General features: G+C 36.5%; 1 protein-coding gene across 1 annotated transcript in view; it reads right to left on the minus strand.

Moving 5' to 3' along the window:
* CCDC148 (coiled-coil domain containing 148) overlaps positions 1–17286 on the minus strand; it is a 183839-nt gene extending 166553 nt beyond the window's left edge. The window contains exons 1-3 of the mRNA XM_015110191.3: positions 17226–17286; positions 9188–9309; positions 2007–2110 (exon numbers count right to left, since the gene is read on the minus strand). Of these exons, the coding sequence (XP_014965677.2) occupies positions 2007–2110; positions 9188–9309; positions 17226–17286 (287 nt within the window). The remainder of the gene's footprint in view (positions 1–2006; positions 2111–9187; positions 9310–17225) is intronic.
* Positions 17287–18395: the final 1109 nt, after the last annotated feature.

Genomic DNA, 18395 nt, shown 5'->3' on the forward strand with positions numbered 1-18395 from the left:
AGCAAGGCTAGACCAGTTGGATCTCAGCTGACGTAAACAGAACCCCGTAGAAAAAGGAAAAAGCTACTCAACTCCAAGGTCATAGAGCACAGAAGTTAGGGGCAAACGTTCCAATCCCAGCTCCACACAGACTAGGTTATTTATGATCTACAAATACCTTTCATTATCTGAGACACAAGATTCTCATTTGTAAAACTGAGACAGCAATAACTACTACTTTGTAGGGTCATTGTAAATATTAAAGGAGATAAAACATGTAAAGGACTTAACATATTCAGTTGGTGCAAAAATAATTGTGGCTTTTGCCCAATCTAGTATTACCTGGCACATATTAAATTACCTAACAAACGTTAGGTGTCATTGTAGGCCCTTATCCTCTGCCTGCCTGAGATTCTTAAACGTTGTCTTTTATGGTAAGGCATAGAATCTTACTTATTAAAATGGGATGTCGATTTCTAAAGGTTGACAAACACTGTTAGGACTTTAACTACTTCTAATTTGTTGGTGGCCCTAAATTCTCCACAAGGTAGTCATTTCTCTAACTTATCTCCTATTGCTGTTAGTTTTCAGTAGCACCGAACACAAATTGAAATTAGCCTGTATTCTAGAATAACACAGAAACTTATCCTGGAATTCTTCATTTTGTCCAATTTTCAGCCCTTAGAAGTTCTGAGACATTAAGGTTATCATTACCTAAGTGTTCCCCACCTCCATTTTCTTTGTGTCACTCCAGGTCAGCCAAAAGAATTATTTTCCATCATGATACATATACATCTCTTCTACCTACCTTAAGAACAACTTAATATACACAGTAAGAAAGATGTGGAATAGCCAAGATTAAAAAAAAAAAAAAAAGTTTACCCAGTGTCTTCCTTTACATTTGAACTGGAATCAGTGAACACCATAATTAAAGCTTCCTAATGGCTTTCCTTTTTGTCATGTTTCAAGTTATGCACATTTTCAAAAAAAAAATTCCAATGGGCTGAAACATTCTCTCCACAAAAGGTGACTTTTGAGGGATGGGATGGGTCTAATTTCATTGTTTTTATAGTAGATGTATGGTGATGAAGTCCATATAACTCTGTTTTTCTATGTTTTAAGTTACACAATAATGTAAAACCACTTTCAATTATAAGCCTTCTACTTCACAGAGGAGTCACCTGCCAGAATAAGAAACTAATCAACATGAAAAATACCTAAGTCAAAAGTAAAGTTAATGGTATTTAGAAACTTTACTTGGAATAAGACCACAGAAATTACCTCTTTTGATATAAATGTTTTAAAATTCACATTTTAAAAGCACACTTTATAAACATCATCACTAAAAGAAGTATATATGCTATAAATGAAGGAGAAACACATCTGCCTTCTTTTTTTGCCTTGACTTTTGAAAAAAACTAATTTTTCAAAGATTACAATTAAGATCAACTGTAGAAGCAATATTTCATTTTAATTTATCTTTATGTGACTGCAGGAAATAATAACAAAAGTCAAAAAGCAAACTTGAGTAAGTTAGTAATGATGCAGTCACACCCGGAAACCATTTGCAACTTGAACTCCTTGTTCAATACATCCATGTATTAAAAGCATTTACATCTCTCCTATGTATTCTACTATATAAAAATGAATATGATAAGATGTTTGCCTGTGATAGGATCTCTACCACTTTATAGGGAAGAAAAAACATGTAACCAAAACATTATAATCCAATATGCTAAGTATGATACAAGTAAATACAAGTATGAGAGTGGGAGTGTGGAAGTGATTGGCACATACAGAAGATTATCTTCTTTCCGAAAGGAGGCAAAAGCCATATTAATATATTCATTGGATTTCAGATTAAGCTGAGGAAATGAAAGGATTTTAATTTAACTCACATTCAAACTGTAACTTTAAATTTTTTATTGCAATGGTTAATTAACATGGAACATTATAGAACATCTGACGAGATAAATGCGATTCCTAGTAATTCCTACATGTTCTTAACTATTTCCTCCAGTTCTTACCTGACTTCATTCAGCCTCTGGTATTCCTGCCACCACACTTGCTTGTGTTGTTTTATTAGTGTTTGTTCTTTGGATATCTTTGAAGTCAACATTGCTTTTCTGATCTAGATTTGGAGGAACAAAAGAGGAGCAACTTCAAAGATTTCAGAATGTGTTTTTCACAAAGAAATGTTTAATCTGAATTTTCTAAGTTAAATAGTCACTCTTTTTAAAATCTTATTAGTGCATCTTCTAACACAAAATCTACCTAAAATAAGTTTGATTTCTTAAAGCAGGGAGGAGAAAGAAAAATAGTTAGGAATACTGACAACCTTAAGAACTGTTTTTAAAGTACTTATTAAAGGTGAAGTCATTCTATTTTCCATACATGAAATAAATAACACCTTAATTTATATCACCCCAGAAAATTTTTCAAGAGGTCTCATTTCTACCCTTTTGGGTTTATCTTCCCTGTCGCTATAATAGGCATCTTTATTCACATTTTTGGAGGACAATATTTATTGAATGTATGAGAAGTTAAAAGATGTTGTCAAGATCATAAAGCTCATAAACATCAGAGTAACAAAGAACCTTGATGTTTAGATTGGTTTCTATCTGATCCCTCAGCATAAGATGGGAAAGATTCATTGGATAAGTTTTTAGGAGGCCTGGCTTCAACATTTACTAGAAATATGACCTTGAACACACAATTTTAATCTTTCAACTCTATGTACATCTTTGTAAACAAAATTTTTTAATTTAAGCAAATATTTATTTGATGATACTTAAAGAAATATGAAAAATCATGTAACATTGAAATCTAAATCTTCAACTGAACTTAATTTTTCCTCAATTTTATGACTTTTTAAAAATGTAGCACATAATGAATGCTTTTGGGTTTCAGCTGAAAGGTTATATCAGCCCTGGATCTATTTGCCTTAGATCCATTTCTGGCTGTTTGCCTGATCTGCTCCATCTCACAGAGCAGCCTGTGTTTCTCAGGCAGCCCTATCAGTTGGCTTCAGCCAAAGCAAGACCCTGGCATGGGAGACTGAAGGCAGGGAAGAAAGGAGAAGCCGAAGGATTACATCATCTTGCCTTCTCTACTCTCACAGGGTCTCCAGGAGCATTTGCTCATATCCATTGCCCCAACTTTTCTCTGAACAGTTCCGCTACGTTCCAACTATCTCTAGGTAACCTCACCCCAGGAATGTGGCATGGCCTTGCTTCTTCTGTATGCCCCTCTGACCTACGGATGGCAGTGACTTCCTGTTCTTGTCAACTTCTGTATTGCCTCCCAGTCCTCTGCCTTCTCATGCTATCACCTGCATAACCATCTTCCTACATTAAAAATCCCTCTACTCCAAATCCTCAAGTGATGTCTGTTCCCTGGTTAGACTCTAACTTATACTCATGTGTACTCCAAACTCAAGTATTCCATATTAACAATTTTAAACTACAAAATTGTAAATCAGAAACTTGATGAAATACACATTTTTCATAATTTCTCTGCTGTTAAAGCACTTAGTACCCTACAAGCTTTAAAAGATCAATACTGGAGATGTAAAGACTTCAGAAGACAAGTTCTAAAAAGGAATCTTTATAATGCATGCTATTTCCAGCCGTCATTCACTGATTGCTTTAACCTTGAGTTTATCTTTCTGCTGTTCTGGTTACTGATTCAAAATTAGGGATATAAGAAAACAACCCAAAGATTACTTTTAAAAACTACAAAGTCAAAGTCAAATATTTTCCTAAGAAGGTCTTAAGAGTGTTACAATTATAAAATTTAGGAGGGAAGTACATTTTTAAAAGCACAGGACACTGCAGAAAAACATTCAGCAGTCTCTATTTTACCTACCAAAAAATACAAGTACACAGTATTTCTAAAATCTGACATTTTAATGTTCGCTTTAAGAATGCTTAAAACTCATTCTAGCCATTTACCATACACAGGATCTAAAGTTTGTTGCAACAGATATAATTAATTTTAAAATCTAATTTTAAAATTAGATTTCTTTGGCATATTTTGTACACATTGTACAAAAAAATTAAAATACATTGGTGAAAGACGGGGACACATTTTCATAGTTTGTAAAAAAAAATCAATGCTCTCGCCTTTGGGCGCAGGGAAAGTCCAATTACGTAGACAATAAAAGTCAAAATAAAGCTAATATTTTTCACTAGACAATTCCAATATTTTGCACAACACACTGATTTTTTTTATAAATTCACTCATTGATTCCCCTTCTATCCTCGGGCCAAAAATGAAAAAATAAAATAAAGTCTTAAAAAGAGCAAAAAGATTTAAAGTTCTATCTTTACCAACAGAGAGATGTCTAGGTGATTCCAATTCATTTTACTGGGCAATATGCCATATAAAGTCAATACTTAGGGTGGATGATAATTTGTGCAGAATGCTGATGATTCAAAAATACTCTGGAAAAATGACAAAACAATGAATTCACAAAAGACTCAGAAACCAGGGGTTTCCTGTATATGACTTATTGTGACGGTCCAAGATAATAAAACCTAAATAGGCATCTTGAAATATTACAAAAGTCCTTTGAATCAGAAGATCCATCTTTTGAGACAGATGTCAATAACTAGTAGACAACTGGTTACATGTATGTGTATGTTTGTCAAATGTCACTGGGATGTACGTTTGAGATATATACATTTTACTACATGTGAGTTATAACTCAATTAAGAACTGTTAACACAAATAAAAAGAAAAAAACAACTACAGTAAGATGCAATTTCTCATTTATCGGATTGGCAAAAACTCAGTTGTTTAACAAAACACTCTGTGAAACTAAAGAAAGCATGTTCCCTCTAATATTGCTAGTGGGAATACAAAGTGATACAACCCCCACAGAAGGGAATTTGGAGATGTATCACAAGATTTCACATGGATTTATCCGGTGACCTAGCAGCTTCATTTATAGAAATTCATCTGAAAACTATATTGGTGAAAGTATAAAAGATATATGCACAAACCTATTCACTGCAGTACCATTTGTAATAGAAAAAGATTAGAGCACAAAACTTCCATCAATAAGTGTTCTTGCCAAAATTAATTGAACTTGAATCTGATCAAGTCCCTAAATATAACTATCAATTTACTGGAAACACAAGAAACAGAAAAATATGTTGAATGGCACCACCAGGATGTAATCTGCCTAATTCAGACTATAAGACAAACAATACAATTTCTTCAAAAAATAAATTACAAAATACAAGAGGATAGAGGAGCAAATCTAAAAAAAAAGTTATAATGTACAGATCATATCTAGAAGCTGATTTAAATAAACTTTAAGACAAAATTTTTGAGATAATCAGGAAAATTTAACACTACATATTTGAAATTATTAAGACAATAACATTTTTAGACATGGTAATAGTATTACAGGATTTTTAAAAATCTTTATTATTTCAGCAATACATGTTGAAATATTTATGAGTGAAATATTATGATGTCTGTGATTTGCTTCAAAACAATCTGGCACAGGGGGTGGTTTGTGGGTAGGAGTATAGAGGAAACAATGGTCAAAAGTTGATCATTGTTGAAGCTGAATGATGTGACATGGAGATTCACTATACCATTCAATCCACTTGTTCATATGTTTATAATTTTCTATAACATTTTTTAAAAGAATTAATGAAGCCTTGAGCTGTACAAGAAGTATCTAAGCAAAGATATTCAAATTTAAAAATAATTGTAAAGATCTTTTTAACAGCTAATACACTGGGAATGAACAGTTACACACAATGTAGCAAAATTGGTCTCAGTTTTTAGCCCAACTCTATTATTTGTTTTCAGGTTCAATCTCAGCCTTTGAAAGACTAGATCACTGACTGTCCACTTCAGTCTTATATGGTTGGCATCCAAGAAATTGTGCATGATCAATGACACAGTGATTATATAGATGACCATCACATCTAGCTTGTTAATAATATCAGTAGTATAAATCAGACAGGTAACTATGCATTCTAGATGTAACTTGAAGCAATAATCTCTTTTTGTGCTTTAAATGTTAATATTTTATCATTTTATTTAAATATGTTTATATTTAATATTGCCAGAGAAAAGTGCTGTAATAATTAACAATGATTATTAAAACTGTAAATTACATGTCTAAAAAAAGAGTGCACGTAAATGGTAAAATAAACAGGGAAGTAGGCCAATAACTAATACAAATATTAAGAGAGAATGTGTTAGCTATGAAACATTAAGAATAATAATATGTTCTTTTTGAGCCTACATATTTTTAATTCAAGTAATATATGAAAGAATAACAGAGATACTATTATAATCATAATTCTAGTTAGTGTGGATTGTTTTTTATCTTAGCATTCAGGACATTAAAAAAAAACTTTGAGTTGTATTTAATTTCCATTTATTTAATTCCACTTAAGCCATGAGTCTTTTAAGAAAAAGTCCTATTTGGCAATTGTTCACAACTTACAAGAATAAATTAAAAGCAAAATGTCAACTTGCCACCTTTAAATTAAATTAGAAGGGAAGACTCCAAAAAATAATGTACAACAATATTCCCAATGCATTTTCCTTAATCCAGATATAATAAAAAATGAAAACTGCATGAAGAAAAAAAAGCAAGTGTTAGAAAATGATGAAGTACCTAGGACACATTTTGTTCTCACTAACTGAAATTCAAAACAACAGACATTCCAAAATGCTTTAAAAGGACAATTCCTTATCATCATGAATCTACGGAGACTGAAAATGGAAGCAAAAGCTTGTCAAAATGATTGCTACAGACTGTGAACCGTTTTCATTAGTTAAAGACATGGGATTTTTTTGAGACTTGCCAAGCTATGAATCCCAGGTACACAGTTATTTCTAGAAAAGCTTCTTCCTGAATTACATTCCGCTATGAACAAAAAGGTTACTGATCTTATTTAAAATGCCAGTTGAAAGTAAGCATCTGTTTAACCGCACAAATATGTAAATACAGTGACCAGAGTGGCAATCTAGCAGCTGACAGTGCTGAGAAATTATTGTTCCTGCACTTGATACCAAACTATAAAGACCACAATAATAATTAAAAATCTGAAATATATTGATTCTTTCATAATGAGTCTGTCACCAAAGAGAAATTCACTTTGACAAAATACTGATTTTAACACTCAACCATTCTACATTCAGTCAAAATATCTTTTTTGGTACATCTCGAATGGATGGATGGATGGATAGTATTAGAAATATAAGTGTGTATATATACATACATGAATATTTATCTATTCCAGTACTGACAAGGGTGTAGAGAATACATTTGTTTGGTATCTTCATTAAAACAATACCTTGGGAAAGAAATTTGGTAACAAGTCTCAAAAACACTAAAAAACACTCACATTTTTGATCCAGATGTCCCAATCATGGGAATTTTTCCTATGAGAGTAGAGGATTCTAAAACATGAAAAGTCTCTATGCTTGAAGTAGCATAATTTCTATTATCACAAAATTGGGTACATCTCAAATATCTAAAAATTGGGGTGGGATAATGCATGCATCATTTTCTCTTCGGAGTACTTGTCACTCCTGTTTTTGCCTAGTTAATTCTTTTGTATTATATTTTTAATTGACATATTGTAATTGTGCATATTTATGGGCACAATTTGATGTTTTGATACATATATATGTTATATAAAAATATACGTTAAATCAGGGTATTTAGCACAGCCATCGTCACATGCATTTATCATTTTTTTTGTGGGGAGTATATTCAACAGCCTCTCTTCTGTTTTGTAACATACAATACCTTACTGTTATTCATCCTCACCCTACTGTGCAATAGAACACCAGAACTGATTCTTCCTATCTCATTGTAACTTTGTACTTTATTGGCCTTGAGATCCCAATTCCAATATCCCTTCCTCAGAAAAGCCTTCCCTAACCACTCAGTAAAGATCAAATCCTATTATACACCAGACAGCATGGTTTCTATTGCAGTTTATACTTTGGATAATTTTACTTCCAGGCTTATTTGATAAACACTGACTCCTCTCCCTCCCCCAGCAAACAGTAAATTTCATAAAGGCAAGGGCTGTATTTTGCTTACCATTGTATCTTCAAGGCAAATAGTAGACACATAATAAATATGTACTGGCTTGAACAATTAAATATTTAAAAGATTATGTGACAGACTGTTAGGGATAAAAGTGTACATGATTTCATGTCTATGCTTATCATGGGAAAAATAAAATGTGTAATATGTTTATGTTTATATATACGTGTACAATAAACAGAAGTCAGGAATATGAAAAGTTTTGTTAGGATAATAGTAATATAAGTGACTTTACCACAAAATTTCTTTGAATGTTCCCATAACATTAACTTATTTTAAAGTTATATAAACCATAAATAATGCCCTGGCTTTTAAGTGGTTGCCTTAGTTTGAGGAGATATAGCCCATGAATATATGGTAATCTCTCCAGAATAGAGTATCAAATGTGCTTTGAAATCATAACAATTGCCTTCTATAAAAAAAGATATTAACAATAAAAGGCAAAATGGACAAACCATGAAAATTATGAATACAAACAACATGCAAATTATGTAACAAGTTGCTTCACCTAACCTGTTTTTACTGCAGCCAAGTAATGAAAATACTGTTTTCAATGAACTCTATTATTTCCACAAGAAAAAATCATACTGTGTGAGTAATCCTAAACTATACATGGTCCTAAAATATTGTGCAAAATCACTTGCACATAATCTCGTTTCAAATCTAGCCTAGGTTCACCCTGGCTTGGAACATATCTTTAAGCCAAAAACGGAATTCTAGAAAAGAGAGCACCTGAGGACATATTTGTATAGTGTTGGAGAAGGAGCCTTAATCAGATAATAGTCAGCAGCTGGTAATTACTAACAATTTTTATTCTTCAGATTAAGTTGGAAGTTGTTGAAAGCTAATAAAATAACTGTCTTTCAAAAAATAAAGTTGAATTCAGACCTCAAAGAGTTGTTCTGAACATTAAATGGGTAATGAATGCATGTAAACTATATAATGGTGTCTGAGAGCATTCAATAAATGTTAGCTGCTATTCACTATTATTACTATTTGGGAGTTTCTAACAACTATTTGGAATGTCATTTATTTTCACATTTACATTGTAAATACTTTCTAGCAATTGAATTTTCTAAAACTAGAAAAACACATATACACATAACTTCTAACCTTTAGCTCTGCAGAGGCAGAAGCTAATTTCTTTGCTTTAGTTAATACACGCAATTGTTGATAGTCTACTGGTTTGTACTTGGTGTTTCTCATCTCATTTTTCATATGCAATACCAGATGATCTATTAGGTATAAAAATAGAAAAATGACAAAGAAAGAATATCATGTTATTGGAAGTCAAAATATAATTAGGGCAACATGTCAACTTCAGATCTTATTTTTAAATATTTTTAAGCAAACACAAGAAATAATATATTACAATATTGATAATATATTTGAGGCCTCTATTTCTAGAAATTATTATAATATAGCCCCTTTATTTCTTGCACAACATTACTTCTGAAAGGGTACAGAGGGAATGCTTTCAGCTAAATTAGTACTGTATATTGAAGATTTTAGAAAATTATAATGCCAAGCTACAACGTATGATGACTGTTAACCCATTCTTTTTATTTAAAATGTGATAGACATCAACTGTGAATATTAAGTATCACATCATTATAAATCAAATTATATAAATAGATTTTTCAATCATAGATGCATTTTTAACTTAGAAAAATCAAAATAATTTTAATTAAATTTGAAAAAAGGTTGAAACTGAAAGCCAAAAGTTTAATACATTGAAAAATATTAAAACCATGTAAGATGTTTGAGTAATCTACACCCAAATACATACAATGTCCTAGTCCGGTATGATATGAGCCATTTGGATAAAGCAAAACACAAGCAAGGGTTACTCTAAGTTCAAGTAGCATAAAATATACAATAACTTGAGTAACTCAAACAAAACATGTACTTCCACCTCAATTATATGAATAATTCATCTGTGTCATATAAAGTAATTAGGATTTATTAAGTAAATCATGGATCACATGACTATAGAAAGCTCTCAAATGATTTCAGGCCAATCACAGTGAAAGAAAGCAAGGGTAGGGAGACCTGGCAAGATGGCCAAATAGGAACAGCTCTAGTCTGCAGTGCCCAGCTAGATCAATGCAGAAGGTGGGTGATTTCTGCATTTCCAACTAAGGTACCTGGCTCATCTCACTGGGACTGGTTAGACAGTGGGTGCAGCCCATGGACAGCAAGCCGAAGCACAGTGGGGTGTCACCTCACCCAGGAAGCACAAGGAGTTGGGGAACTTCCTCCCCTAGCCAAGGGAAATCATGAGGGACTGTGACATGAGGAATGGTGCACCCCAGCCCAAATACTATGCTTTTCCCATGGTCTTTGCAACCCACAGACCAGGAGATTCCCTTGAATGCCTATGCCACCAGGGCCCTGGGTTTCAAGCACAAAACCGGGCAGCCATTTCAGCAGACACCGAGCTAGCTGCAGGAGTTTTTTCATACCCTAGTGGTGCCTGGAATGCCAGTGAGACAGAACCGTTCACTCCCCTGGAAAGGGGGCTGAAGCCAGGGAGCCAAGTGGTCTAGCTCTGTGGATCCCACCCACATGGAGCCCAGCAAGCTGAGAACCACTGGCTTGAAATTCCCGCTGCCAGCATAGCAGTCTGAAGTTGACCAGGAATGATTGAGCTTGGTGGGGGTAGGGGTGTCTACCATTACTGAGGCTTGAGTAGGTGATTTCCCTCTCACAGTGTAAACAAAGCCACAGGGAAGTTCCAACTGGGCAGAGCCCTCTGCAGCTCAGCAAAGCTGCTGTACACAGACTACCTCTCTAGATTCCTCCTCTCTGGGCAGGGCATCTCTGAAAAATAGGCAGCAGCCTCAGTCAGGGGCTTATCGATAAAACTCCCATCACCCTGAGACAGAGCACCTGGAGGAAGGGGCGAGCGGCTGTGAGTGCAGCTTCACCAAACTTAGACTTCCCTGCCTGTCAGCTCCTTGCAGCGGATCTCCAAGCACAGTGTTCGAGCTCTGCTAGGGGTGAGACTGCCTCCTCAACTGGGTCCCTGACCCCCATGTCTTCTGACTGGGACACACCTCCCAGAAGGGGCAGACAGACACCTCATACAGGAGAGCTCCAGCTGGCATCTGGCGGGTGCCCCTCTGGGACAAAGCTTCCAGAGGAAGGAACAGGCAGCAACCTTTGCTGTTCTGCAGCCTCCACTGGTGATACCCAGGTAAACAGGGTGTGGAGTGGACCTCCAGCAAACTCCAGCAGACCTGCAGCAGAGGGGTCTGACTGTTAGAAGGAAAACTAATGAACAGAAAGGAATAGCATCAACATCAACAAAAAAGAAATCCCAGCCAAAGGTCACCAACATCAAAGACCAAAAATAGATAAATCCACAAAGGTGGGGAGAAGCCAGTGCCAAAAGGCTGAAAATTCCAAAAACCAGAATGCCTCTTCCCCTCCAAAGGATCACAACACCTCACCAGCAAGGGAACAAAACTGGATGGAAAATGAATTTGACAAATTGACAGAAGTAGGTTTCAGAAGATGGGTAATAACAAACTCCCCCAAGCTAAAGGAGCATGTTCTAACCTCATTCAACGAAGCTAAGAACCTTGAAAAAAATTAGTCAAACTGCTAACTAGAATAACCAGTTTAGAGAAGAACATAAATGATCTGATGGAGCTGAAAAACACAGCACAAGAACTTCATGAAGCATACACAAGTATCAACAGCTAAATGGATCAAGCAGAAAGAAGGATATCAGAGGTTGAATATCAACTTAATGAAATAAAATATGAAGATAAGATTAGAGAAAAGAGAATGAAAAGGAACAAACAAAGCCACCAAGAAATATGGGACTATGTGAAAAGACCAAACCTATGTTTGATTGGTGTACCTGAAAGTGACAGAGAGAATGGAACCAAGTTGGAAAACACTCTTCAGGATGTTATCCAGGAGAACTTCCCCAACCAAGTAAGACAGGCCAACACTCAAATTCAGGAAATACAGACAACAACACAAAGATACTCCTCCAGAAGAGCAACCCCAAGACACATAATCGTCAGATTCACCAAGGTTGAAATGAAGGAAAAAATGTTAAGGGCAGCCAGAGAGAAAGGTTCGGTTACCCACAAAGGGAAGCCCATCAGACTAACAGTGGATCTCTCTGCAGAAACCCTACAAGCCAGAAGACAGTGGGGGCCAATATTCAACATTCTTAAAAAAAAGATTTTCAACCCAGAATTTCATATCCGGCCAAACTAAGCTTCATAAATGAAGGAGAAATAAAATCCTTTACAGACGAGCAAATGCTGAGAGATTTTGTCACCACCAGGACTGCCTTACAAGAGCTCCTGAAGGAAGCACTAAATACAGAAAGGAACAACTGGTACCAGCCACTGCAAAAACATACCAAATTGTAAAGACCATCGGCACTATGAAGAAACTGCATCAACTAACAGACCAAATAACCAGTTAGCATCATGATGACAGGATCAAATTCACACATAACAATACTAACCTTAAATGTAAATGGGCTAAATGCCCCCAGTTAAAAACACAGACTGACAAACTGAATAAAGAGTCAAGACCCAACAGTGTGCTCTATTCAGGAGATCCATCTCATATGCAAAGATACACACAGGCCCAAAATAAAGGGATGGAGGAATATTTACCAAGCAAATGGAAAGCAAAAGAAAAAAAAAAAAAGCAGGGGTTGCAATCCTAGTCTCTGACATAACAGATTTTAAACCAACAAAGATCAAAAGAGACAAAGAAGGGCATTACATAATGCTAAAGAGATCAAAGCAACAAGAAGAGCTAACTATCCTACATATATATGCACCCAATACAGATTCATAAAGCAAGTTCTTAGAGACCTACAAAGAGACAGACTCCCACGCAATAATAATGGGAGACTTTAACACCCCACAGTCAATATTAGACAGATCAACAAGACAGAAAATTAAGGATATTCAGGACTTGAACTCAGCTCTGGACCAAGCAGACCTAATAGACAGCTACGGAACTCTCCACCCCAAATCAACAGAATATACATTCTTCTCAGCACCACATCACACTTACTTTAAAATTGACCACAGAGTTAGAAGTAAAACACTCCTCAGCAAATGTAAAAGAATGGATATCATAACAGTCTCTTAGATCACAGTGCAATCAAATTAGAACTCAGGATTAAGATACTCACTCAAAACTACACAACTACATGGAAACTGAACAACCTGCTCCTGAATGACTACTGGGTAAGTAACAAAATTAAGGCAGAAATAAATAAGTTCTTTGAAACCAATGAGAACAAAGACACAATGTACCAGAATCTCTGGGACACATTTAAAGCAGTGTTTAGAGGGAAATTTATCTCACTAAATGCCCACAAGAGAAAGCATGGAGAAGATCTAAAATTGACACCCTAATATCACAATTAAAAGAACTAGAGAAGCAAGAGCAAACACATTCAAAAGCTAGCAGAAGACAAGAAATAACTAAGATCAGAGCAGAAATGAAGGAGCTAGAGACAAGAAAAACCCTTCAAAAAAATCCATGAATGCAGGAGCTGGTTTTTTGAAAAAACTAACAAAATAGACCGCTAGCCAGACTAATAAAGAAGAAAAAAGAGGAGAATCAAATAGACACAATAAAAATTGATAAAGGGTATATCACCAATGATCCCACAGAAATACAAACTACCATCAGAGAATACTATAAATACCTCTATGCAAATGAACTAGAAAATCTAGAAGAAATGTATAAATTCCTGGACACATACACCCTCCCAAGTCGAAACCAGGAAGAAGTTGAAAAGTTCTGAAATTGAGGCAGTAATTAATAGCTTGCAAACCAAAAAAAGTCCAAGACCAGATGGATTCATGGCTGAATTCTACAAAGGTACAAAGAGGAACTGGTACCATTCCTTCTGAAACTATTCCAAACGATAAAAAAGAGGGAATCCTCCCTAACTCATTTTATAAGGCCATCATCATCCTGATAGCGAAACCTGGCAGAGACTCAACAAAAAAATAAAATTTCAGGCCAATATCCCTGATGAAAATCAATGCAAAAATCCTCGATAAAATACTGGCAACCGAATCCAGCAGCACGTCAAAAAGCTTATCCACCACGATCAAGTTGGCTTCATTCCAGGGATGCAAGGCTGGTTCAACAAAATGCAAATCAATAAACATAATTCATCACATAAACAGAACCAATGACAAAAACCACGTGATTATCGCAATAGATGCAGAAAAGGCTTTTGATAAAATTCAACAGCCCTTCATGCTAAAGCTCTCCATAAACTAGGTATTGCTGGAACAGATCTCAAAATAATTAGAGCTATTTATGATAAACCCACAACCAATATCATACTGAATGGGCAAAAACTGGAAGCATTCCCTTTTAAAGCCGGCACAAGACAAGGATGCCCTCTCTCACCACTCCACTTCAACATAGTATTGGAAGTTCTGGCCAGGGCAGTCAGGCAAGAGAAAGAAATAAAGGGTATTCAAATAGGAAGAGAGGAAGTTAAATTGTCTCTGTTTGCAGATGACATGATTGTATATTTAGAAAACACCATCATCTCAGTCCAAAATCTCCTTAAGCTGATAAGCAACTTCAGCAAAGTCTCAGGATACAAAATCAATGTGCAAAAGTCACAGGCATTCCTATACACCAATAATAGAGCACAAAATCATGAGTGAACTCCCATTCACAATTGCTACAAAGAGAGTAAAACACCCAGGAATACAACTTACAAGTGATGTGAAGGGCCTCTTCACAGAGAACTACAAACCACTACTCAAGGAAATAAGAGAGGACACAAACAAATGGAAAAATAGTCCATGCTCATGGATAGGAAGAATAAATATTGTGAAAATGGCCATGCTGCCCAAAGTAATTTATAGATTTAATGTTATCCCTATCAAGCTACCATTTACTTTCTTCACAGAATCAGAAAAAAATACTTTAAACTATTATGGAACCAAAAAAGAGCCCGCACAGCCAAGACAATGCTGGGCAAGAACAACAAAGCTGCAGGCATCATGCTACCTGACTTTGAACTATACTACAAGGCTACAGTAACCAAAACAGCATGGTACTGGTACCAAAAAAGATATGTAGACCAACAGAACAGACCAGAGGCCTCAGAAATAAAGCCACACATCTAAAGCCATCTGATCTTTGAAAAATCTGAAAAAACAAGCAAATGGGGAAAGGATTCCCTATTTAATAAATACTGTTGGGAAAATTGGCTAGCCATATGCAGAAAACTGAAACTGGATCTCTTCCTTACACTTTATACAAAAATTAACTCAAGATGGATTAAAGACTTAAATGTAATACCTAAAACCATAACAATCCTAGAAGAAAACCTAGGCAATACCATTCAGGACATAGGCATGGGCAAAGACTTCATGACTACAACACCAAAAGCAATGGCAACAAAAGCCAAAATTGACAAATGGGATCTAATCAAAATATAGAGCTTCTGCATAGCAAAAGAAACTATCATCAGAGTGCACAGGCAACCTACAGAATGGGAGAAAAATTTTGCAATTTATCCATCTGACAAAGGGCTAATATCCAGAATCAATGAAGAACTTAAACAAATTTACAAGAAAAAAACAACCTCATCAAAAAGTGGGTGAAGGACATGAACAGACATTTCTCAAAAGAAGACATTTATGCAGCCAACAAACATATGAAAAAAAAAAAAAGCTCATCATCTCTGGTCATTAGAGAAATACAAATCAAAACCACAGTGAGATACCATCTCATGCCAGTTAGAATAGTGATCATTAAAAAGTCAGGAAACAACACATGCTGGAGAAGATGTGGAGAAATAGGAACACGTTTACACTGTTAGTGGGACTGTAATTAGTTCAAACATTGTGGAACACAGTGTGGCGATTCCTCAAGGATCTAGAACCAGAAATACCATTTGATTCAGCAATCCCATACCTATATATACGGTATATACCTAGAGGATTATAAATCATTCTACTATAAAGACACATGCACATGTATGTTTATTGCGGCACTGTTCACAATAGCAAATACTTGGAACCAACCCAAATTCTCATCAATGATAGACTGGTTGAAGAAAATGTGCCACATATACACCATGGAATGCTAAGCAGCCATAAAAAAGGATGAGTTCATGTCCTTTGCAGGGATATGGATGAAGCTGGAAACCATCACTCTCAGCAAACTAACACAAGAACAGCAAACCAAACACTACATGTTCTCACTCATAAGTGGTAGTTGAACAATAAGAACACATGGACACAGGGAGGGGAACATCACACACTGGGGCCTGTTGGGGGCTGGGGGGCTAGGGGAGGGATAGCATTAAGAGATATACCTAATGTAGAGGATGGGTTGCTGGGCGCAGCAAACCACCATGGCATATGTATACCTATGTAACAAACCTGCACGTTCTGTACATGTTCCCCAGAACTTAAAGGAGGAGGAGGAGGAGGAAGAAGAAGAAGAGGAGGAGGAGGAGGAGGAGGAGGAGAAGGAGAAGGAGGAGAAGGAGAAGGAGGAGAAGAAGAAGGAGAAGAAAGAAGAAGAAGGAGAAGAAGGAAGAAGAAGGAGAAGAAAGAAGAAGAAGGAGGAGAAGAAAGAAGAAGGAGGAGAAGAAAGAAGAAGAAGGAGGAGAAGAAAGAAGAAGGAGGAGAAGAAAGAAGAAGAAGGAGGAGAAGAAAGAAGAAGAAGGAGGAGAAGAAAGAAGAAGAAGGAGGAGAAGAAGAAAGAAGAAGGAGAAGAAGACAAAAGAAGAAGAAGAGGAAGGGGAAGGGGGAGAAGGAGAAGGAGAAGGAGGAGGAGGAGGAGGAGAAGGAGAAGAAGGAGAAAAAGGAGAAGAAGGAGAAGGAGAAGGAGAAGAAGGAGAAGAAGGAGAAGAAGAAGAAGGAGAAGGAGAAGGAGAAGGAGAAGGAGAAGGAGGAGAAGGAGAAGGAGGAGAAGGCGGCAAGGGTATCCTGACCACTGTTGAGGATTAAAACAAACCCATTGTAAGGAACTGGCCAGTCATTCAACGTAACCAGAAAGTAAGCTTTCCATTATTTAAATATTTGAAAAATCAACATTCCAATTGTATATCATTTCAAAAGTACATAATCCAGTGCAAATAATAAAACAGAGTTGGAAGTAGGAAAAATACCTGAGCTATCATTTCTCTGAATTGTCATGAATGGTCGGTCTCTTTGATTCATTTTTTCCATATCTGTTAAGGAAACAAGAGAGAACTAAAATTTCATAATATTATTTTATAAATGTTTTTAAAGCTGTGTTACTTGAAGTATTTTTAAAAGTAAGACCCAGGACTGGGTGCCATAATGCTTTTTATTTTATTAAAATGTGCTTTTCTTGCCCCTAGAAGCCTCCCTCCATTAGTGTTTTTCTGTGCCTTTCTTGTTCTTGGTCCACTCTTTCCTATTTTTTCCCTCTTAATTCTCCCCTGCTGGATTGTTCCAGTGACTGATAAAAATTTTGTTATTAGAAAGTTGTTATGTGTTTTATTTTGTGTTCCTGGGAGGAAAGAAATTACCTAAATTGAAGAATAAATTATTCACTACTTCTATTACAACTATTATCCACTTTTGATAGATATAGAGATGCAGGGACACGGAGCAAAATGGCCGAATAGGAACAGCTCCAGCCTCCAGTTCCCAGCGCAAGCGACACAGAAGATGGGTGATTTCTGCATTTTCAACTGAGGTACCGGGTTCATCTCAATGGCGAGTGCCAGACAATCGGTGCTGGTCAGCTGCTGCAGCCCGACCAGCAAGAGCTGAAGGAGGGCGAGGCATTGCCTCACCTCGGAAGTGCAAGGGGGAAGGGAATCCCTTTTCCCAGCCAAGGGACAATGAGACATACAACACCTGGAAAATCGGGTAACTCCCACCCTAATACTGCGCTTTACCAAGGGTCTTAGCAAACGGCACACCAGGAGATTATATCCCACACCTGGCCCAGAGGGTCCCACATCCACGGAGCCTCCCTCATTGCTAGCACAGCAATCTGAGATCTAACTGCAAGGCAGCAGCGAGGCCGGGGGATGGGCACCGGCCATTGCTGAGGCTTAAGTAGGTAAACAAAGCCGCCAGGAAGCTCAAACTGGGTGGAGCCCACCGCAGCTCAAGGAGGCCTGCCTGACTCTGTAGACTCCACCTCTGGGGACAGGGCATAGCTAAACAAAAAGCAGCAGAAACCTCTGCAGATATAAATGACCCTGTCTGGCAGCTTTGAAGACAGTAGTGGATCTCCCGGCATGGAGGTTAAGATCTGAGAACGGACAGACTTCCTGCTCAAGTGGGTCCCTGACCCCTGA

This window comes from Macaca mulatta, chromosome 12, assembly GCF_049350105.2.
Source record: "Macaca mulatta isolate MMU2019108-1 chromosome 12, T2T-MMU8v2.0, whole genome shotgun sequence".
Classification (NCBI taxonomy): domain Eukaryota; kingdom Metazoa; phylum Chordata; class Mammalia; order Primates; family Cercopithecidae; genus Macaca; species Macaca mulatta.